Source organism: Saccopteryx leptura, chromosome 1 (assembly GCF_036850995.1).
Source record: "Saccopteryx leptura isolate mSacLep1 chromosome 1, mSacLep1_pri_phased_curated, whole genome shotgun sequence".
Lineage (NCBI taxonomy): Eukaryota > Metazoa > Chordata > Mammalia > Chiroptera > Emballonuridae > Saccopteryx > Saccopteryx leptura.
This window is the reverse complement of record NC_089503.1, coordinates 96,691,057-96,714,621: the sequence shown is the minus strand read 5'-3', so window position 1 is coordinate 96,714,621 and position 23,565 is coordinate 96,691,057. Positions and strand designations below refer to the sequence as shown.

At 45.2% G+C, this 23,565-nt stretch overlaps 1 protein-coding gene across 4 annotated transcripts; it reads right to left on the bottom strand.

Moving 5' to 3' along the window:
- Positions 1 to 1,214: 1,214 nt before the first annotated feature.
- On the bottom strand, positions 1,215 to 22,013 carry LAYN (layilin). 4 transcript variants are annotated; one of them, XM_066371647.1, is made up of 8 exons: positions 21,771 to 22,013; positions 21,132 to 21,155; positions 18,605 to 18,902; positions 12,222 to 12,379; positions 8,980 to 9,012; positions 7,686 to 7,769; positions 4,170 to 4,272; positions 1,215 to 2,092 (listed from the first exon to the last, which is right to left on the bottom strand). In XM_066371647.1, exons 1-8 carry the CDS (start codon positions 21,853 to 21,855, stop codon positions 1,726 to 1,728), a joined length of 1,152 nt encoding a protein of 383 aa, XP_066227744.1. In that variant the 5' UTR covers positions 21,856 to 22,013; the 3' UTR covers positions 1,215 to 1,725. The 4 variants fall into 4 exon arrangements, with proteins under 4 accessions (XP_066227744.1, XP_066227746.1, XP_066227745.1 ...); XM_066371649.1 differs by lacking the exon at positions 8,980 to 9,012 and having other exon boundaries at positions 21,771 to 22,012; XM_066371648.1 differs by lacking the exon at positions 21,132 to 21,155 and having other exon boundaries at positions 21,771 to 22,012.
- Positions 22,014 to 23,565: the final 1,552 nt, after the last annotated feature.

Below are 23,565 nucleotides of genomic sequence, written 5' to 3'. Positions count from 1 at the left end.
TGAAATGTAATTCCATAAATTTCACTTCCTTGAAGCAGGCATAAATGATTTATTTTTTTTAAAGCAAGAAAGAGAGATAGAGAGAGACAGATAGGAAGGGAAAGAGATGAGAAGCATCAACTCGTAGTCGTGGCATGATCCCATGTCTATGATACCATGCTCAAGCCAGCCACCCTGCACTCAAGCTGGTGAGCCCATGCGCAAGCTAGATGATCCCATGCTCAAGCTGATGACGTTGGGGTTTTGAACCTGGATTCTCAGCGTCCCAGGTCAATGCTCTATCCACTGCACCACCGCCTGGTTGGACCATAAATGATGTTTTTGTATACACCTTGTTCCTTGTCCCAGTAGGATAGGTCACTGGGCTGTGGTTCCAATCCACTGTATTCAATACGGCTCTCACCCAGACTAGTTAACTTTATGTAGTTTGGGGTTCTATATGTGAATCAAAGTTTTGAACTCTTTAAAATAATATATATGAGAAATGGTTAAAATAATAAGATTAGTAAACTGATAGAGGGAGGTGGCTGGTGATTTAAATAATGGCCTTCAGGGCCCTGGCTGGTTTGCTCAGTGAATAGCGCATCAGCACAGTATGCGAACATCCCAGGTTCAATCCCAGTCAGGGCACATATGAGAAGTGACCATCTGCTTCTCTCCCCACACCCTTTCTCTCCCTCTTTCCTTCTTGCAGACAGTGGCTCAATTGGTTTGAGTGTTGCCCCGGTGCTAAGGATAACTTGGTTGGTCCAAGCGTCGGCCTCAGGTGCTGATCACTCAGTTGATACAAGCACTGGCCCCAGATGGGGGTTGCCTGGTGGATCCTGATCAGGGTACATGTGGGAGTCTATGTTCCCAACTCTCACTTTAAAAAAAATTATAATGGCTTTCAGACCTTCAAAGGGTAAATGACTGATGTTAGGCCACGAAACCTTTCTCTGGATTTGAGTAAAAAAAATATATTGGAAATAGTCAAGTTCCTAAAATAAAAGGGAAGAATTGTTATCATTATTAGTAATATTATGTCAATGCTGCACTAAAACAAATGCACAGACAGAACAAAGTGCAGTGTCAGGGCTGGGAACACAAATAAGCCTACAAGCCAAGACTCAAATATCATTTTTAGTTTCTAAAGAATTTTCAAATTTGGATGTCAGGATCAATTAAAAAGGTTCCATGAGACCACATGCAGAGGAAGTGCTGTCGACACACCGTCACATTCTGCATCCTGCTTTTTATTTGCTCTGATTCTCTGACAAAAAGAGATATAAGAATTGTTGATGTGCAGGCCAGCCCAATGCTAGCATGTGTGGCCTTTGAAATCGTCTGTAATTTCCGCCTTTGTGATAACATGGGCTGCTGCATGCAGAAGAAAAGCAGCACCTAGAGGGAAGTGGGTGTCCGAAGTCCCCCAGCCACAGCCTCATCCCTGCCCATGACAGCACTCTCCCTTGCAAGTCAGCTATCACCAAGCAACTGACACTTATTATCTACCATGTGCCAGACCCTGGGCAAGGTGCTCTCTCATAAGGTCGAACTGGGATAAGGATACGCCACATCTCGGGGATTCAATGAGGGCTAACAGGGATCACAGGGTCACAGGGTTGGCTTCAGGACCTGACAGCATTTTCATAGTGCTTCTGAGCGTTTACCTTATAGACAATAGAAGAATTTTGCTGCTCTTTTCTCTCCTGTTCTTGTCAGTGTAAGTGTTTTTCTTATGTCTTAATAACCATATATTTCATTTTCCACCCATCCAGACTCTTTGCTCCTCCCCATTTGGTCTGGAGAGATCTCGTAAATGTCATTGGTTACAAAACCGCCACTCTCTATGCTTGCCAGAGTGACGAATCCACTTTCAGACGGGTTCACAGCCATGTTGTCATAGTCACAAGACATGTCATCAGGAGTGGCTTCTCCTGAACACACACGGAATGAAATGTTCTTCAGGTCGGGCCGGGTCTCGGCTAAATCAGCTTCACTTTGTTTTTGTATGACATTGTAAACCTCTAGGTCTGGGCTGTGCCCTTGGCAAGGAGAGGGCCAAATGCTATGCTGCTCCTTTGTGCTGGGGCCTGGCTGCTCCCGTTTCCTAGGAGAGAAAACAGGGCTGAGTACTTTAGACAAGGGGACTGAGAGTACCCCTGTGCCTCCTGGTCAGATAGGAGGAAGTCATCCTGGGCAGTCACAAGCTGCACAGCTCAGCTATCTAAATTTAACAGGTCAGGGCTTTCTTTGAGTAGAGTAGGGTGACAAAACAGGACAGTATTGTTATGTTTGAAGTGACTGTATAACCACCATTCACTGCTGGCTGCTACAGCACAGAAGAGAGGCGCTCATCCTGGGATCCTCAGAACCCCAAAAGGTCCATGAATAGAATATGATGGGGAAAATATCACATTAAATACCATTTCTCCTGTCAGTGAAATTAAGCATGTTCTTCAATTCTAAATAGGCAATAAGCCGGAGTAGAATTAGTAATATCTCCGACTTGATGAACAATAGAAATCATAGATATTTTCATATCATATCGCAGTTATTACAGATGCTTTAAAATAGTTTACATTTACCTCTACTTCAAAATTATGATCATTATACCCACCACTAAATAAAGAAGCATTAATAAAGAGGCACATGTATTACTATATCACATTCACTTCTGGAAATATTTTGCTAAACTATATGTTAGGATAATTGCTTCCCTTGCAATTCAATGTATTTTTATTTTATGCATTAAAAAATATTGTTTTGGGCCCTGGCCGGTTGGCTCAGCGGTAGAGCATCGGCCTGGCGTGCGGGGGACCCGGGTTCGATTCCTGGCCAGGGCACATAGGAGAAGCGCCCATTTGCTTCTCCACCCCCCCTCCTTCCTCTCTGTCTCTCTCTTCCCCTCCCGCAGCCAAGACTCCATTGGAGCAAAGATGGCCCGGGCGCTGGGGATGGCTCCCTGGCCTCTGCCCCAGGTGCTAGAGTGGCTCTGGTCGCGGCAGAGTGACGCCCCGGAGGGGCAGAGCATTGCCCCCTGGTGGGCAGAGCGTCGCCCCCTGGTGGGCGTGCCGGGTGGATCCCGGTCGGGCGCATGCGGGAGTCTGTCTGACTGTCTCTCCCCGTTTCCAGCTTCAGAAAAATACAAAAAAAGAAAAAAGAAAAAAAAAATATTGTTTTGGGAATGAGTCCATACACATCACCAGACTGCTCCCGGGGTCTGTGGCACAAAAACGTTACCACCTCTGAAATAAGACCCCAGCTTCAGAGTCACTATCCCCAAGTCCTGGTGGGTGCTGAATGGACGGAGTAAGGAAGGGCCAGAACCAATGCAAAGTAAACAGAGGTAAAACATATCTGCAATTCTTTGAACGGAATTCTATTTTCAGATTAAAATAGTAAGAGCTAACATTTTTGGGTGCTTACTATATGCCCATTTTGCATGTATTAACTGCTTTATTTCCAATAATTCTAGAAGGAAGTTGTTATTAAATGAAGAAGGTTCTACATTGGAATCTGACTAATTCATCTTAAATTGGTCATCAAAGGGCATCAAATCTTAAATTGGACCTTAGTTCTCCAGTTATAAAGTGGGCATACCAGTCTAGTCTTCTCCCATGTGTACCATAGTAATGGGGAATTAAAAGGCTCTGAGCACTTAAATAATCTCAGCACATGAACCACAGAGTGGCGCTAAGCTATTGGTATAGCTATTTTATAGCAATCTTTAATTAAGTATCCAATGGAAAGAAAAATCAATTAAGAGTATTTGGCTATTTCATTTTGAATAAAAGGGATTTAGTTTCATATGTTTTCCAGAATGCTTTGAAAGAGATGTTTTTCTTATGGCTCACCATCCATTCCTTCACTCACCCAACGAAATTTTTTTGTAGTGAGAGCATGCATTTAAGAGAGCACTTCATTGAGGGGTGAGTTGATATAGATGACACAGTTTTACCCCTCAAATCATATAAAAGAGTTAAGAGTGCAAGATCACTTTCAATCACAACTAAGCAGAAATCTTGGTACTTATAAATGTCCTGAGCATGGCAGAGAATTTACTCTTAAATATGCAGTGGTGGTTTCTGGGACATGCCATGGCTTTCAATTTAAGTGAAGGAGGCAATGTCCAAATCTCAAAGTGCAGAAGACACAAAGGATTACCCGATGAAGGTTTTACTTGCCTCCTCTTCCAGATCCAAATCCAGCATACAACTGTGGTGACCACAAGGAGGAGGAGAAGGGGAACGCAGGAGATTAAGATATAGGTAAGATTCCAGGCAGCTTCTGAAAAGTAAAGCACACATTAGTGATGCTTTTATATACTTCAAAACAGGCTTAAGAAAAAGCATAACCAACATGATCAACACAGGGTATTCCAAAGAGCATCTACTTTTTTATTTTTTTTATTTTTATTTTTTTTACAGAGACAGAGAGAGAGTCAGAGAGAGGGATAGACAGGGACAGACAGACAGGAACGGAGAGAGATGAGAAACATCAATCATTAGTTTTTCATTGCGCGTTGCAACACCTTAGTTGTTCATTGATTGCTTTCTCATATGTGCCTTGACCGTGGGCCTTCAGCAGATTGAGTAACCCCTTGCTCGAGCCAGTGACCTTGGGTTCAAGCTGGTGAGCTTTTGCTCAAACCAGATGTGCCCGCGCTCAAGCTGGCGACCTCGGGGTCTCAAACCTTGGTCCTCTGCATCCCAGTCCGATGCTCTATCCACTGCGTCACCGCCTGGTCAGGCAAAGAGCATCTACTTTAAAAAATGAGCACTTTCTACCTGTCCTATTATCCTTGGTAATAGAGAAAAAAATTTAAATTTTGGCCTAACCAGGTCGTGGCACAGTGGATAGGACATCAAACTAGGATACTGTGGACCCAGGTTCGAAACCCTGAGGTTGCTGGCTTGAGTGTAGGCTCACCAGTTTGGGTGTGGGGTCGCTGGCTTGACATAGGATCATAGATATGACCCCATGGTTGCTGGCTTGAGCCAAAGGTCATTGCCTTGAACATGGAGTCACTTGCACTGCTGGAGGCCCCCCCTCCCCATCAAAGCACATATGAGAAATCAATCAATGAACAACTAAAGTGCCAGAACTATGAGTTGATGCTTCTCATCTCTCTCCCTTCCTATCTGTCTGTCTCTCTTGTTAAATTTTTTTTTTTTTTAATTCTGGAATCTCATGTAAAATGTCAGAAGGGCAGTGTTGTTAATTAATTTTTATTCTAGAGAAAAGATATTCTTTCTCCCTATCCTTTCTCTCCCTTAATGAGAAAGGGACTGCTTGGGCACAGTTGAAGTCTTTGACTCTGAAGACAGAAATGGTAGTTCCCAAGGTGGAGTGAAGGACAGGGAGGGTAAAAGAAGCAAGTTAGGAGTCTCAGGGTTATTACCAGGAAGGAGAAAGTCACATGCAGCCCATGGATCAGACTATAGAACAGGCATCCCCAAACTATGGCCTGCGGGCCACATGTGGCCCCCTGAGGCTATTTATCCGGTCCCCGCCGCACTTCCAGAAGGGGCACCTCTTTCATTGGTGGTCAGTGAGAGGAGCACTGTATGTGGCGGCCCTCCAACAGTCTGAGGGACAGTGAATTGGCCCCCTGTGTAAAAAGTTTGGGGACCCCTGCATAGAACCTTCCCCTCATTTCTGACTGAGACTAACTGGATCCAAGTGGGCCCAAGAGAAGTGAGGGGGGAGGAGTGGAAGTTGCTTCAAAGTCTGCTTTACTGACCTCTTTTGTCCTTTAAGTCCTAGAACAAGAGAAATTTTCTTTCAAGGGGCTTTGGGAGGAATCGAGGATTGAGGGCTGACCCCTTTCCTATTCTTACTGGTCCAAGATTCCTACCCATCCAGAGGCTGCTGTTTTGTTTTTCTGTGAAGCTGAACCCCCCTACACACAAAATAAAACCCACTTTAAATACCACCATAACAACAAAGAGCAATAAAAATTCCAACCACCTCCTGCAGAGCACTGTGTACTTTTATCAAAACAATTTTGCATACTATCTTTTGTGGAATAACAAATTTGGTAGGCCTTTGTCCCTGGTTCCTGGAAGGGAGGGGCTCTAAATCTTTGAAATTTTCAGATAATAAGAGTGACTGTTATTCCTGGTCCCCTCAGACCATTTCAGAGTTTATGCTGACAGAGATGTCTCAGGTCGGGGGCAGGTGGAGAGGAAATGGGACCTCGACGCTGAGTTCTATTACATGGCCAATGATCAAATCAATAATGCTAAAGTAATGATACCTCAATAAAACTTCTGTACACCAAAGCTCAACAGAGCTTTCTAGTTGGTGAACACATCTGGATTCTATAGGGAAAGGACACAAAAGTTCCCCACTGGGAGCCTTTCAGACCTTACCTTATGTATTTTTCATTTGGCTGATCCTGATTTGTATTCTTTATAATGAAATGTAGTTATCAGTATAGCATTTTCCTGAGTTCTAAGAATGATTCTCCTGAATTACTGAACCAGAAGAGGTTGCAGGCACCCCCTGGATTTATGGTCAGCTGGTTAGATGTGCAGGTAGCCTAAGCATCCCAGAACTTGTGGCTGATGTCTGATGTGAAAGCAGTCTTGTTGGAGTCTGAGTCCTTAACCTTGTAGGGTGTGGGCTAATTTGGGGTGGCTAGTGTCTGAATTTAACTGCAGTACTGCAATATCCTATTTTATTTTATGGACACAGTTTCTCTGGTAGGTGAGAAAAATATTATTACTTCCATTATGCAAATGATTGAACGGAAGCACCGAGAACTTAAGTGGTTTTCTTATAGTTGCCCAGTGACAAAAACCCGGATCTCCCTCTTGAAACTCAAGGTGAGAGTCGAGGTTGAAAGTCCATTAGTGTTCCAGTTTATCATCCCATTCATTTTTATCTTTTATGATTTAACTTTTGAAATGTTTTTGCCCATTTCCTCTTTTTGTTTCACAAATGAATATTAATTATGTGTATTATGCATCATGGTCTGGGTCCTTCTGCTCTTATTTCTTTTTTTTTCCAAGTGAGAGGAGGGGAGATAGAGAGATAGACTCCTGCATGCGCCCTGATGAGGATCCACCTGGCAACCCTGACACTCTGCCCATCTGGGGCTATTCTGGCAACTGAGATATTTTTAGCACCTGAGGCAGTCTCCATGGAGCCATCCTCAGCACCCAGGGCCAATGCTCTTGATCCAATTGAGCCATGGCTGTGGGAGGAGAAGAGGGAGAGAGAGGGAGAGAGAGAGAAAGAAAGAGAGGGAGAGGGAAGGGGGAGGGGAAAGGGAGGAGAAGCAGATGGTTGCTTCTGTGTGCCCTGACCAGGGATCAAACCCCGGACATCCATACACCAGACCAACACTCTACCATTGGGCCAACTGGCCAGGGCCTGCTCTTATTTCTCTACAGCTATTCTTTCAGTCTCTGCCCATCCCCCTCCCAGGACTTCTGGGTGGTTCCCAAGGCTCTATCTCCATGCAGACTTTTTATCCCATGTAGTTTAATCTCCCCATTGTCTTAGAATAGTTCCACTTGCATATTTCAGTGACAAAATCTAACATTTCATGCAGTTTTTGCAAAGTCACAAATGCCCTGTCTAGTTCCGTTCTTAAGTAGCTGTGGAAAAAAAGAAAGTAGAAATGCAATTGTGGGTAATTTTAGATCAAGAGAGTCCCATGATCTATGTTTCCTGGAGAGTTCTGTACATACCTTTGTTTTCTTTAAATGTTTCTTTGGCATCTTCTTTCTCTGTGTCTTCTGGAAGTTTGGGTGTGGCTAGCTCTGTTCTTTCACCTGAAGACAGACACATGAACTTGAGAACCTGGGGGAAGGTACCGTAATCCAAATATTCCCTGAGGTCCTACCGGTTTCAAGCAGTTTGACCAGTGCCATTTAGAAACACAGAAAAGTAAAGGGTGTTAGGTTCAGGTCCAGGACCCCTTACCGAAAGCCTCAACTAGCCAGGTTGAACTTTAGGTGACCGGGGGCCAGGGCAGTTCCCGTGACTCTCCACCTGAGCAATCCTGATTGCTATCTTAACTCTGCCTGACCCTAGGACAGGACATCCTGCCAGTTAGTCATCCCCCATCACTTCTCTGAACATTTAGTTACTTAGTCAGCACCCGTCCCCATTGTTTAACTGCCACAGGTAACAGAAGTCTTGCCCCTGCGGTGGGAAATACCGCCAAACCCTATCCTAGATAGGCTGAGGTTTCTCTTCCTCCGGCTGCTGACGCCACTAGGGTCTCAGCCCATCTGTTCTGAAGATGCATAAGTACATTTCTTATAACACTCATTAGGACTTGTGAGTCCCTCCTTTGGCAACCTAACAAAGGGGACAATTTGTTGTCTTAGAGGTTTAGCTGTCTTTATCTTTCTGGTGAGACTCTTGCTGCCAAGATTCATGCACCGAAACCTTGGTAAGAGTTGCCACTGAGTGATGGATGATACATGGAGGTTAATTATACCAGTCTTTCTATTTTTGTGTATATTTGGAAATTTTCATGTTTAAAAATTTCAAAATACTTTAAAAAAAATAAAAAAATGCCCAAAGCTGGGGAAAAGCTAGGCTTTGTGCACAAGTGATCACTTTGGTTTACTAACTTTCTTCCAGGCATCTAGTAAGACAAAGGTAGTTTATTGCATGACTGACTGAAGTTATCAGGCTGGCAGTAAGGCTCATACAATACTAGGGGAAGAGTCAAGGACTCACTTCTGGGACCATAACTGATCAGTTTGGTTCACTTGTTTCATTAGACAAAGTTATTCCCTTTATATTGTCAATAATGACAAGTAACATCCATAACCAAATTTGCAACTGTTACACTTTAGCTTTGAGTGTAACAGTTGCAAAGAGCGAGATTAATGAATTACTAGTCACTGCTGATGTGGCAAATGCCTGTTTACATGTTCTGGGTTAACACCAGGGACCATCCAACAGAAAGACCACATGGTTCTAAACCTATGAAGAAGGGCTGTGAATTAGACCAAAACACAGGCTTACCTCCTGGCCCCATGGAAGGAGCTGTTGGTTCCTCTGTAGCAGAAGGAAACAAAAATGAATATAATAACTAAATTTCCATCTGAATGAAACCAATCAGATCCTGGCATGCATTTATTTGCTCATTCAGTTATGCAATAAACTGCCTTTGTCTTACTAGATGCCTGGAAGAAAGTTAGTAAACCAAAGCGATCACTTGTGCACAAAGCCAGCTTTCCCCAGCTTTGCTTGGGCATGTTTTTTATTTTTTAAAAAGTATTTTGAAATTTTTAAATATGAAAATTTCCAAATATACACAAAAATAGAAAGACTGGTATAATGAACCTTCATGTGTCATCCATCACTCAGTGGCAACTCTTATCAACAGATGGCTACTCTAGTTTCAACACTAACCTCTACTCTTCCCCCACTCCACTAAGGCCTGAGTTATTTTAAAGCAATTTAAGACATTTTAACTATTCTTATTGGGATGTTTTAGGAAGCAACAAACACTGATCTCCAAGCAATGGAAGTAGTTGAGGGGCTAAGCAGACCACTGGCCAACCCCTAAGTATAGACTAGAACCCTGAGTCATTCTAACTATTTCAGAGCCTCAGGAAAGTCAGGTTGCATGGACAGCCTATATCAAATGATTTTACTTTTGGCCGTGAGTGTGCCAACTTCTTGTATAGGCAGTCACTTTCTTATGCTAATCAGATGCTCTAGGATTTATAGGGATGGGGTCATGAAGGGCAAGATTTCAGAATTCACAGTTCTAAGCCCAGAATGCCAAAGCCATTCAGAGAGAAAAAAACTTTTAATCATCTTCTCATATATTCATGAATTTGTAGAAGTAATGGAAATCTATTAATTTATTTTAAAAAAGACATTTCTATAGCGCATGTTATATGACAGAAACATCATGCTCCAAGTGTTTTCTGGAAAGAAACACAAGTTATCCTGATAACAGCCTATGAGGTAGGTGCTATTACTACTCTGATTTTGTACATGAGGAAACCAAGGTACAGGGAGGTTGCACAACTCATTCGAATCAGCTACTAAGTAGTAGCCGAATTGGGATTTGAATAAAATAAATTCAAATGAAAATTAAAATCACAAGGAAACAAACTCTGTGCTAGCTAATGAAGATAAAATAGCAAATGAGAAATGGTCCCATTCATCTAAGGTTCTTATACTCTACAGTTTGGCCATAAGATATGGACATACAAGACAATATTGATAAATACTGATTTGCTGATGTTATAATACAAAGTAATTCAATAACATCACATGATCTACTCATTGTCCTGTTTTTCCACGGCCCAATTCACTGTGCAAGCTGCAGCAATCAGCACATTAACGCAGTGTTTCCTTTAGTCCCACAGTATGTCTGCAAGGCATCGTCTCTGACCACCTGTCTCTGATTCTCTCGCCTCTGAAAACCTGTCTCTGATTTTCACTGGGTCTGCGCATGCCTTAGCTTACCCCAGAAGTTACCAAGTGTTCAGAGCTGGCTAGTATGCCACCTACTACTCTGTGGCCGTGCTGTCAAATCTAGCTTTAGGTGTTTTCAACCAGTCCCTGCCACTCTGGCATAATGGATGGTGTGCCATCCTGTTTGAACCACTCTGGATAGCCTTCCCTGAATCGGTCACATGCAGGGATTAACTGGCCAAACACATATGTTTCAGACCTCATGCCAGCCATGTGGTAAAGGGGACAAACTTGTAAACAGGCAGTTTTGAGAGGCAATGGAAGGTTTTCCAGATGAAATTTTTTTAAAATTTCTTATTTTGAAATAACTTCAGATTTATGAAAATTTGCAATAGTACAAAGAATTCTCATATATTCTCCACCCAGATGTTATCATTTTATATTTCATTTAATTGTCCTTTTTTTATTTTTTGTATTTTTCCAAAGTGAGAAGTGGGTTGGCAGACAGACAGACTCCCGCATGCCCACTAGGAGGTGATGCTCTGCCCATCTAGGCTGTTGCTCGGTTGCAACCAGAGCCATTCTAGCTCCTGAGGTGGAGGCCATGGAGCCATCCTCAGTACCCAGGCCAACTTTGCTCCAATGAAGCCTTGGCTGCAGGAGGGGAAGAGAGAGATAGAGAGGAAGGAGAGGGGGAAGGATGGAGAAGCAGACGGGTGCTTCTCCTGTGTTCCCTGACCAGGAACGGAACCCGGGACTTCCACAAGCCAGGCTGATGCTCTACCACTGAGCAAACCGGCCAGGGCCAATTGTTCTCTTTAGTCTCTCCCACCCCTCATTTTTTATTGCTCTGAAAGGTGCCCACTAAGACAGCCTCTGTCTTTGCAATCACCCTGCCTAAGATAACTGCATAGTGGGTAGGGCCAGGACTCCAGAGCAAAGAATTCATTTTAGGGGGTAGAAAGGAAAGAAACCTTTGCATAGCAAATATTGCCTCAAAAGCATAGTCCAATTCAAACAATTTAAAAATGATAGAACTATTTAGTAACCAACTAGATAAAACAAGCCATTCTACTCCTGTCAGGAAAGGATGTAGAATTGGAGCCAAGCAGTTGGCTTTAGGGAGTAGAGAAACTTCAAGGACAGACCAAAAATCCCTTCAAGTTTAGATCCAAGTAAGTTATAGTGCAGGAGTTTGGGAAACTCCAGCAGAATGAGACTATAGTCTTACAGTGAAAACCCTTAACAGATCTAGAAGCAAATGCCAGTTGAATCTGCAAGGTATACAGGGGTGGCCTGGGAATCTGAGCTCAATGATGTTCTGCTCTTTGCTCAAAGTCTGTGAAATTGGTGTTATTTTTATCATCTATCACCTCTGATCATTATTGTTTCCTTAAAGCCCTAGAAAATAATCTCAAATGGCTGTTAGAAGACTTATAGGAGCAATGGCCAGCTTCTTTTCATATTTTTTTCTTTATTCCAAACTCCTACAGCCAACACCACATAAGGAAAGAATAAGAGTTTGCAATTGTCTATGTAGAGGTTCTTTTGTTTCCTGAAGTTCTCACAATTCTGCTTTATTATACTTAAATTAGACCCCTTCTTTTCTTCATCCCATCTCCTAGAACCTGACACCCCTCTCCTTTGCTAACATTACTCCTCAATAAGGAAGGGGCACTACATTTCCTTTACAAGAATCCCCAATGTTTAATATTGCTGGCATTTGCAAGAAGCTTTCTCAGAGACCACGTAAGTTCTTGAAACTAGCAGCTGCTAATGAAATGGGAAAGAAAATTGAGATTCAGCCACATAACTTGGAAGCGGATTCATACCATCGGAATATTTGCAAATGAAATTGTTCTTTATGTTGCATCGGTCGTCATTCCACTGGAACATATAGGGGCCCCCGAGGCCCTTGGGTGCTGATGGCTGATGGTACATGACGACGCAGATCTCGCTGCCACAGGAAGGCTCATCCACATACCAGTTCCTGTAGGAAAGGGGTCAACAGTGGAGGCAACTGGAGAAGGATACCACATGACGTCAAAGCCTTTGTTTCCCCATCAGATTCCACTGAGCCGTGAACTTAAGATTCTGCTTTAGAACACGATGCAGAGAGAGAGAGGAACTGAAGTACTGCCAGTGAGAACAGTCACGTGTGTTATAATAAGGACATCACAACTAATCATCTGACATGCGCCACAACTTCTTTGTAGGGAGGGAGGAATAAATTACCATATGATGTCTGCAAAGTAATTATGAGGAAAAGCAGCTAGTGGTGCAGCCTGGATATCTTATTTCTTTCTTGCTTTTTCATAACTGGGTTTGTTTTCCTTTGTTTAGAAATCAGATGCACTGAGAAGAGGCAGGCTGTATCTCATCCAGAACTGACCTTGCTCTTATCTCCTCACACTTTCCTAGTCCTAGGAAGACTTTCCAAAATGTAGAGGCAGGCAAAGCAGGGAAGGACAGGGACGAGAGAAGGGGGGCCATGCAGCTTTGTCTAGTTGCTTTTAGTTCATCAGGCTGATGAGCCCTCTGTCAGCCTCCACTGCTAAAGTTCTCATCTTTGTCTCCCTGGATCCTGGATGGGCTGCATTAGCAGCCTCGGCTCCACTGTCCAGTGGTACTTGGAATAAACGGTGCTGCCATCCAGCTGGAAATTTGGGTGCCAGATTTTGGATTCCATAGAGAGTCTAAGTGTTATGAGCACCCACGCCATACATTGACCCAAGGCTGGGCTCTAGTCTGTCTGTTACCACCCAAGCTGTTTCCTTCCAGCATTCAGATCTTGCCCTGATGCTCAAATTATTAGCTGAGCCCTGCTACTCTGCATAACTCTTGCCAGAGATCCTCCTTAGGAGATAACTAAGAAACAGGTCTCCTCATAGCACCCCATTATGGCTCTGCTTGAGTGCTATGTTGACATCTACCAAAAGGAACATCATCTGCTGTACCTACCCCCTGGGTTTTCTGTGCCTGGACAACAGCTCACTCTGCAACACTGCTTGGACACTATGCTTGGACAGCGGGCGCCCCCCATATGCCTTACGTGGTATCTTTGCTAGAGCAGGTTAACATGCCCTTGGTCTGGGCCTGGGCTCTTCACTTCGTTAGTTACCTCCAGGCTATTTCCTAACTCCACTGGTGGGCCTCCTACACTGACCTGTTCTCCTTCCCACTGGCCTATGGCTTTATGTTATTTCTTTTCACATATGATAGAATACAGGGACTATTACAGCTGGCACTTGGTTTCTGGACTTGAGCCAGCTTTAAGGCTTGGAACTCACTGATAGGAGAGGCTAGGTTCCAAGGAGGAAAGACCCTGCAACACCATGGCAGTGCATATGGTCATAATTTCCCCTGTTCTCCAAAAAGGACCTATAGCCACTTACTCCAATAACCAAGCACTGAGAAAAAAGAAAACCCAATTATTATAAAGACTTGGACACAAGGTATAAGTTGACATTGATACCCAAAGACTTGAGGTTTCATCAAAGCTACACATTAGAGTGGGAGCATTTTGGGTGCAGGTATCAAGTGGAATCCTGGCCTGGGACCAGCACACAGTTGGATCCAGTATTCAGTGGTCCTTGCCAAGCCCTCAAATATATAAATTGAAAGCCTATAGGGTAAGAGCTATAATAGTGGAGAAAGCCAAGTGGAAGCCTCTGAAACTACACTCTTCCCTGCTCTCTTCAAGAGAGTAAATAAAAACAATGTCTTATTCAGGGGGAGATGACAGAAAATAGTGAGTAGAAAAAGTAGAAAATGCAAGGGTGATATTCTCTATCATATCTTTGTTTAATTCACTAGTCTGCCTTCTGCAAAAAACAAACAAAAAAACCAAAACAGGCAAATCCTCAGTGATAATACTGAAGCCAGTAGAAGATCACTGCAGTGCTATGCCTTACGTGGTATCTTTGCTAGAGCAGGTTAACATGCCCCTGGTACCTAGTATGGGAGACTGCAAGCTGACAAAAGTCCTCGCAGTTTAAGGCTTAAGCCAAAGGGCTAAGCTCTTCCCCACAACCTCTGATTGTTTGAGTAAGTCGGTAAAGGCAATCTACATGCCCTTCATCACAGCTCCATGTTAGCTATAATGCTGACGGTTTCTACTTGTCCATTCCCCATGTCCCTTAAAGATACTGGAGGCAGTTTTCTTTTTACCCTTTGTTTTGTGAAGTTAAGATGTTATGCATGGTGGTGGGGGGGTTTCTATACTTGTGAGAATTAGTTTACCTTGGAAATGTGACTTTGTGTCTGAGCTCTCTTTGTTCCGCAAATGGCTTTTCTCTCTGCACTATAAATAAAGTGCTTTGGGGGTGCAGGCTCACTCTTGCAGACCATCAGTCATGGCAATGAGTCCTTCTAATCTCATTCTTTTTTTCTCCGTGTTTATTTTCTAATCCTCCACCATTCCTACTGGAGACCTGCATAATTACGAGTCACACTGGCTTGCAACACCTAGTATGCAGCTTTAATGGACACATTCTTTCCCATCTTTATTAGGAAAATGAATCAGAAACAGTTTGCATTTATTTGGAGTGGACAACAGTACACATGTATAGTCTTCCCTCAGGACTATACAAACTTTCCTGCCCCCTGCACTAATATGATATGAAAAGACTTAGACTGCCTAGATATCTTGCAGAAAATCACACTGGCCCACTATATTGCTGACACCATGCTCATTGAATCGGATGAGCAAGAAGCAGTTGGGCCTGACCTGTGGTGGTGCAGTGGATAAAGCGTTGACCTGTAATGCTGACGTTGCTGGTTCGAAACCCTGGGCTTGCCCAATCAAGGCATGTACAAGAAGCAACTACTATGAGTCGATGCTTCTTGCTCCTCCTCACCCCCTTTCTCTTTCTCTCCTCTCTCTAAAATCAATAAATAAATTATTAAAAGAAAAAAAGAAGCATTTAGTATATTGGAGGCCTTAGTAAGACTCATGTGCTCCAAAGGTTGGAGATAAACCTTATGAAGATTCAGAAACCTGGCACTTCATGAAAATGTATAGGTGTCTAGTGATCTAGGGAATGCCAGAACATACCTTTCAAATTAAAGGAGTTCATGCAGTAATTTGAAGCAGCCTGCAATAACTTGATGAAGGAAGCATGGCACTTAGCTGGCCTCTTTAGGTTCTAGAGGTAGCATTTTTCACACCTAGGAAATACAGCTCTGGTCCAAAAAACCAAATGACACAAACACAGCTGGTTTTGAGTGGAGTCCTGGACTAAAAAGGACTCTGAAGCACATCTGGGCTGTGGTTCCCACAGACTTGCCAGTTGGACCATATGACCAAGTAGACCCTATTCTTAGAGGTATCAGTGGTAGGAAAAATAATGCCATGCAGAATTTATGAAAAGCCCCAATGAAGAGAATCACAATACAAACCCCTAGGATTTTGTAGCAAAGCCATTCCATCTGTAGCTGAGAATCACTTGGCTTGCTACTATGCAAGGAGCACCAAGAGACCATTTAATCCAACTTGCCCATCATGAGTGAAGAACTATCAGAAACACATAGTAACAGGTCAGGCAGGCCTTGAAGCAATCCATTAGAAGATGGAAAAGGTTTATATAGGACTGAGAGCATTGTATGAGTAGGACCACAGGGCACTGTATGAGTAGGTACAGCAGACTGCCATGACATCTCCCATTGTTGCACCACAGTCTCCTCCTCAGCTCACACCTGTAGCTGTATAAGAGGATCCCTTAAGTGGTATCTATCCCTTATGTGGTATCTAGTTGACAGAGCCAGCCCAAGCTTGGTTTGTGGCTAGGTCAGCCAGGTATGAAGTACAGCTCAGATGGACAACAGCTGCACCAGAGCCCCACTCAAAAATGATCTTGAGTAAAAGTATGGGGATAAGGAGCTATTGGATAAAGTGATATGACAAGAAAGATGGAAATAGGCATAAAGTAAGAGACTGTCATATGGTAAAGGCCATGAGAAAGCATCTGGCATGGAAGAAGCCCTAAACAACGAAGGAGACACAACGACTCAGCTAGTAGATGTCAGCCAGCCTGTTACCAGCTGCCCCAGTGCTATGCAATGGACATCTACTAGAATAGCCATGGTGGTAGGGATGGAAGCCATGCATGGAGTCAACATTACTGGTCTCTACTCTCCAAGAATGATCTAGAGACTGCCAAACATCTAATCTGCCGCCAATAGAGACAGATGCTCAGTTCCTGAAAAAGCTCCAACCCTGGGAGCCCAGCCTGGCACTCGGTAGCAAGTTCACTCCACTGGACACCTTACAGTGATTCATTCTGACAGGAACAGACACAGAGTCTGGGTATGGGTTTGTCTTTTCTGCCTCAGGGCCTTAGTCTGCATCTCTGTCCAAAGGCTTACACAGTATTTTATCTACCAGCACAGAATCCCAAGTACCATCTCATCAGACCAAGGGGCCTACTTTTATAGTAAAGGAGTGGGATTTGCTAGTCGTGTCATATATCATACTCTCCTGAAGCTGCCGGCTTGACAGAGCTGTTGAAAACACAGCTGAAGCACTAGCTTAGGGGCAAGACTTTGTGAGAACAGAGCACCATCCTCCAAGATGCAGTGTACACTTTGCATCTGTGACCTCTGTTATCACCTTGTGTTCCCGAGAGTAAGAATCCATGGGTCTGGGAGCCTAGGGGTAGAAGCAGCAATAGCTTTATTACTGTCACGGACAGTAGAGGAAGGACATGGATAAATGTCAGCTGTGGCCCTGGGACCAGCTGCAGTGGTGGGGAATCTGTACTTCTGGTCTCTGCAATGCTGGACTCTCTGAGTTTAAAGGTCCTGATACCCAAAGGATGCTCATTAGAAAATATAACAAGAACCTTATTAATTATGAGCCATGGCTGCCACTTGGGCATTCTGGGATCCTTGTGCCCAGGGACCAGCAGGTAGGATTCATTATCTTGGCAGAGGGTAACTAACCTTGATCATGAGGAGGAAGTATGTCTGCTGTTACACGTTATGGGCAGAGAGAAATATGTTTGGCACTCAGGTTATTTACTCAGGTACCTGTTGGTACTCAAGTGCCCAATTTTGATGTTTAATGGAAAAGTGCCATCACCGCAGCCTTAGAAGTACAAGGTGACTGGGGCCTCCCACTTCCTGAGCAGAGTGTGAGGGGAATGAGGACTGGACAGCAGAGAAGACTAACTCTCTCTCACTGTGGCCGTGAAACCAGATGCAGTGGTGGAGAATGCAGTCTGTCTATTAACCATCTTTCTTAAGTTTCTCCCAGGAAGAAATGCCCATGAGAATCATGGAGGAGGTACTCCTGGAACTTAGATGAGGATGTGGATCTAATCAGCATAATGGCTAGACTTTAGCAGATGCTGACATGCTGTCTCAAATGTAATAGGTAAAAAAAAGATAATATTTTAACCTTCCTTCTTTTGATTGAGTTTAAACTTTTCTTTTTCCATATGATTGTTTGCCAGTTAGATTTTGTATTTTCTGTAATGTTTGCTTAGGTCCTTTGACTCTTTATCTTTGGGGTTTATTAACTTAAGTAGATGTTTAGTGTTTTATTGACTTATATAAACTCATAAAACAGATACTCCTTGTTAAATTTATTACAACATTTCCCCAGCCTTATGTCTGCCTTTTAATTTGATATTTTTTTTATGTTTGTCCTTATCACTGCATTTCTTGGGGTGTGTGGGGGTGGGGAGGCGATAGCAATGCCATAGTCCAGGGTGGGTTGTGAAATGAGTCAGTCTTGATGCTGTGGGTTTAGGAGGGTTCTACAAACTCCCGGCTTCCTTAAGTCCTCTCTTGGCCAATATGTAGAATTAGGTCTTGGCTCTGATTTCTTGCCCGTCATTATGATTGCTGTGGTCTGAGGTCCTAGCGTAAATCTTAGCCCCCCAGACATTCAATCTTTCACTGGAGTTCTAGTCTGAAGAGCCAGATAGCCAGAGCCATTGGCTTGAAGCATTGCACACCACTGAAACAATGCTCCGGGCCACACCCTCCTGAGCAGGGCTCTCTGGATAGGAGGAGTCCGGCCCAGATGGAGGCTGACTCACCACCTTCACCACACTGCTTTGTCAAGGCTGTTCTGGTGCTGTCATCTCTTCAGGCCTGCTGCCTGGGTAGGCCTTCTCCTCTTCCTCATGCCCCAACACCCTGGAGCTCGCCTGCTTCCTTTTTTTAGTTAAGTCAGGTGAGTTAGCCACTGTGGGTTCCACACACTTACCTGAAAGTTGATATGCTGCCATCGGTCCAAGTGTAGAGGTCCTGACAGGCTGTGCTGTTGCTTTGCTTCTCATCATGCCTCCTGAGCCCAATCCAGAAATCGCCATCAGATGCCAGGAGGTTTTCAATGAACTTTTCTATCAGTCTCTGTTCATCTTCAGACTCGATGCTGACTAGCTGGCCCCCATCCCTCTGGCAGGCTGCTCTGGCTTCCTCAAAGTTCAGTCTTCGAGAAGCATCATGGAAGTAAATGACTTTATAACAAGGCCTCTGTGTTCCACCCCGGCAGACTGGCTGCCCTAGAGAACAAAAAGAAGTCAACTTATTTCAGTGTTCTCCAAAGGGTACCAGGGCAAGATGCTTGGAGTCATGTGAATGAAGCCATCCCCTAGGGCAAGAATTCTGATTACTCATTTGTGGACTGTTGTAATGTCAGTTAGGGTATTAAGAGCAAATTCATAACGCTGACAGCATGAAGATGCAGTGAGTTAAACTATATTGTGTAGGGACTCCATGTTTTGTTTGTTCCATTACAGATTCTTGAACAGCAGACATTTTTGACTATCCTTTAAAAGAGAGGTAGGTGAAAACTTAAGGTTTCACTTAAAGGCACACAAATCACTTTCATGCTATTAGGGAGTCTTGGAGCTTTAGGTGAGTCATCTCTGATGCTCCCTTCAGAAAATACAGGCATTCTGAAATTGAGTGTGGGCTTTTCTACCCTGTATCTCTCTGCCTATGTGGCTGGAATGAGAATTCACCCAATCCATGGTTTAAGCAGAAGCTACGAGCATCAAATCCGTGAGGTTTTCTGCTGCTGATCTTGCCTAAAGACAGCGCAGGTTTACTGAACTCTCAGTATGTGCCATGACCTATGCTAAGGTGTTTTATATTTATATACATTATTTATCTCATTGAATTCTCATTGTAAGCCCATGATGTAGATATTGCTTATGCCACATTTTATAGATGAGAAAACTGAGGCTTAGATAAATTAAAGAATTTGGCTAAGGTCACACAGCTATCAGCAGCATTGCCTAAGTCAGAGCCCAGATTTAATTACAAAAGCATGCAAGTAACCAGTGAACTGTATTGGTCACTCCCCCAGGTTTGGGTTGCACTGGGAGCGCAGTAATGTGTTTCATATGACTGACACCTGTAGGGTGGAAGAGTACATTGGACAGAAGTGAAATTCCACTGAGGAGCAAATAACCAGTCGTTCACCGCCCTAGCTAGTATTTGGGTACCTGAAGCATTGCTGCACCTGAAACAGCCTCATTATTTCTTTGTTTAATCAACATGTATTGACTGCATAGTCTATGCCTAGCACTGTGATCAAGTGCTGGGAAGATGGAATCAAATGCCAGTTCCTAGCCCTCAGGGTCAGACAGAGTAGGTTTCTAGATCCAGATGTACAAAATGAAAACCAAATTTCAACAAGAGGAGAGCCAACTCGTGGGCTGGGGGTGTGAATGGCTGCCATAAGCAAGGGGTAAAGGATTTTGGTTTGGGAACCTCTTTCCAAACCTTATGGAATGTTCTCATTTTCCTAATTTGTTTTGTAGCTGTAGAGGGAGCCAAATAGCATTTATTATTGTCAACCCTGCCCAGAATACAGGGCCAAAGGCCAGTTAACTGCATTTTCCATGCTAAGTGGGAACAGAGTACATCCAGATAGTACAGAAAGCACCTGTGCTTTTATTTTGTTTCTTCTTTCATTGCATTGGTAAAGAAATTCTCAATAAGCAACAAGTTATAAGACTTTTGCATCTTCTTTATTTGTGTCATTCTGCTATGTTAAATAAACTCTAATAGGACTGGAGTGCCAGAGAAATAGGAGGCCTCAGAAGTGGGGCATTGTCGCTAAAGAGGTATTCCAGAGAGGCTGTGGCTGGGCTGCTCCCTGGGGAGAAGGCTGGGACAGCCCAGCTTTCATGAGTCCTTACAGGCAACTCCACATGAGCCAGCACAGGACAAAGCATGAGCCCCAGGAACCCCAAAACAAGTGACCAGCAACACATAAACTGGAGTTGAATTTACTGGTAGTCACTACTAAACCCTGTTGGATTATCAAGGGAAAATATAACACCTTAAAGGAGTTTCCTGAATGGTCCAGCCTGGCCACATATCCCAAGTCAGCTGATGAGTGCCAGAGAGAGAGCCAGAGCTGGCAGGTGGCCCAGGGGCACATCTGGTTCCCCTGCCTTCAGGAAGTGTCTTTCTCTTCTTATTTGCAGGAAAGGGGGCGGGCAGGGGAGGGCCTCCTGTTTCCTAGGATCAACGGCAGAAGCCAAGCAGCCCAATTCAGTACCTCCCTTTTTGCCGCCCAGCACCCCACTCCAGCCTGAAACCAATTTCAGGTTTTTTAAATCAGCCGCTCAAGCACGATAACAGAGCGCATGTTCCCATTCTCTTCCATCCCTCTTGGCCAGTCAGTCGCCTGCGAGGCGGACCTGAGAGGGAAAGGGGCCCGGTCCGTCTACGCACGCCATGCAGAACGCATGCGAGAGAGAAGCAAAGCACTGTACCTCGTTTGAGATCCAAGTTCGAGGCTGCAGAGACACGGCAGGAGGAAGGAAGCAGAGAGAGTCATTCCTCGGAGTCAGGCGGGACTCGTCCCGCGCAAACTAGGCTTCTTTCCCAATCTTCCAGGCACGGGATTCAACCATCCCTCCCCCCAAGCCCCAAAAGACCAGGAGTAACAGGCTAGGTTTCCACGGCACAGCGGACCCAGAATTCCCATTGTACCCGCCGTCTCTGGGGTCAGGAGACCTCCCCGGGTGGGGGGCAGGAAGAGGGAGTTGGCGAGTCCCACCTGCATGGGGGTGCCGGGGTCGGCCGTGCGGCACTTAGTGGCGGGGGAGCCCACTGAGGCAGCTTAGTGGAGCGGGAGCCCACTGAGGCAGCTGTGCTCACTGCCTCACCCAGCCTACGTCCCCCGAAGTCTCGTAACCTCGGGCCGGGAACGCACTGCGAGCGAGGCAGGTACGCAGGAAGCCGGCACGGGTCCGGCCACGGGGCTACTGCTCCCCTAGACGCTGCGTGCGCGGGACGGCCGAGTCCGCTAGCAGGGTGGACTCAGGCCACGAATGGCCGGAGAAGAAGCGCAGCGGCCCCGAAAGCGCAGTGGGGGCGTCAGCCGAGCCCGCCCGGCCCGGCGCACTCACCACTTAGCAGGCGACTCGCCGCGCCCCGGAGCCCCGCCAGCAGCGCCGCCAGCAGCACGGCCGGCAGCGCGCCTCCCGGCCGCATGGCCCGGCTCTGGGGCGCCCTCGGCCGCCCGGGCGCTACCGCGGTGCAGCGGACGAACCCTCAGCGGTGTGCACAGCTGCAGCGGCGGCGGCAGCATCTCTGGCGGACCGACGGACCCCGCACCGGACGGGCTTGGGAGGGCGCGGAGCCAGCCAGTCGCTCTTCCGCCCCCTGGGACGTCACCAGGCGGAGGGGCAGCCTCGCCGGCTGGCCCGCCCCCATCGCCTTCTCTAACGTGTTCGGCGCCAGAAACCCGCCCGCTAGAGACGAGCTGGCGGAGGGAGCCAGCTCCCCGCCCCACAACGAGCTTCTCGGGGAGATCCTGTGTTTGCCTAGGGCTCAGGGCTGGGAAAACCTCGGTGTGGCTTATCTGAAATCTGATGGAGAGAGCACTGTGGCTGAAAACAGGACTACATCTCGCCCCACTTCTGGGGGGCATAGCCAGATTCACTCAGCGCTGCAGAGTGGGTCAACGGGAGTGGCAAGGCACGAAGACCTGGGGGAAGGGTAGGGTGCAGGCAGGCGCACGGGGCGGGCGACTCCTGAGAAAGGCGTGGTGCATGCAGAGAGCAGAGGCTGAGGTAGGTCGTGTGCCACTGGCCAGACAAGTTATGGGACAGGGTGGATGACGTCCAGAGAAGGAGGAAGAGTTGGAATTCTGGTTGAGAGGAGAGCACTCCTCCAGAGACCAAATTCAGAGTCACCTGAATTCAGCAAGGAAATACTATTGTACTGCTTTTTGTAAGGCACGTGTTGGGAGGCTGGGGGATTGTTCAGCCCTGAACTTGTGATAGGAGATGACTGTTCCCCCAGCACAGAGTGATCCCAGGTCCTCTGGAAAAGCTTGCCTCATCAAAGTGTGCTCCTTCTTCTAAACTCTCACAGTAGTTATGTTTTACATTTGCTTCTTACAGTAGGCAAAATGTTCTCAAATATATCCCGACAATAACATTAGCCTCCTGTGTAAAAACGAAGGTACTAAGTGGCCAAAGGTGGGTCTGATCTTGCCTTGTCCTCCTCCATAAAGCTTCCTCCAGAAGCTCTATTAGGGCTACCCGCTTCTGGGCTTTGGTCTCAGCTTGAGCCACTGCAATTCTAGACCAGCAGGTCTGAGTACAGGCTGGGGTGGGGGTGGAGGCAGTGAGGGGAGTGGCCTGTTTCAGGACCAGCTGATAACATGGGGAAGCTCTGCTACTGCAGAAAACAGGAATTTATGGGAATTTCATTTACAGCCAGTTTTTATTTCCAAATTAGAATATCTTGTATCCAACATACAGTCTTTCTAGGAATTTCTTATTCTCCAAACAATCAGAGAGCTGCTATGATGAAACTCAGCCCCAGGGTTGGTATCTGATACTGTTTCCAGTCCTGCTTTTCTTTACTTAATGTCTGTATGGCCTTTGCGAAGGAATTTCTTTTTAATTTTTTTGCCTAAGTTTCAATTAAATCTTGGTAACACTAGAAGTGGCCTTTAGAGTTTTGTGAAGGGTTGATAAGGCAAACAGATATTCAAGTGTGTAGAAAGCTGGACACTTAATGTCAATTGCAAAAGATTTACTCCCAATATTACATCTATTACAACTTAGAGAAGCTGTTGCCTTGGTCCAATTAATTGAATTGTGCCCTGATTTCTCCCTTTGATACTCTGGCCCTAGGTCCAGATAGATTTTGTTAAGGTATGCAGTCACCCTGATGTGGTAGATTGCAGTA

Bases quoted from the DNA above. Each gene is read 5' to 3' on its own strand.
- LAYN (XM_066371647.1), bottom strand. From the start codon at position 21,855: ATGCGGCCGGGAGGCGCGCTGCCGGCCGTGCTGCTGGCGGCGCTGCTG. The intron at 21,156-21,770 runs GTGAGTGCGCCG...GTGTCTCTGCAG, and splicing joins GGCGAGTCGCCTGCTAAGTG to CCTCGAACTTGGATCTCAAA. The intron at 4,273-7,685 runs GTATGTACAGAA...TTTACTTTTCAG, and splicing joins AACATTTAAAGAAAACAAAG to AAGCTGCCTGGAATCTTACC.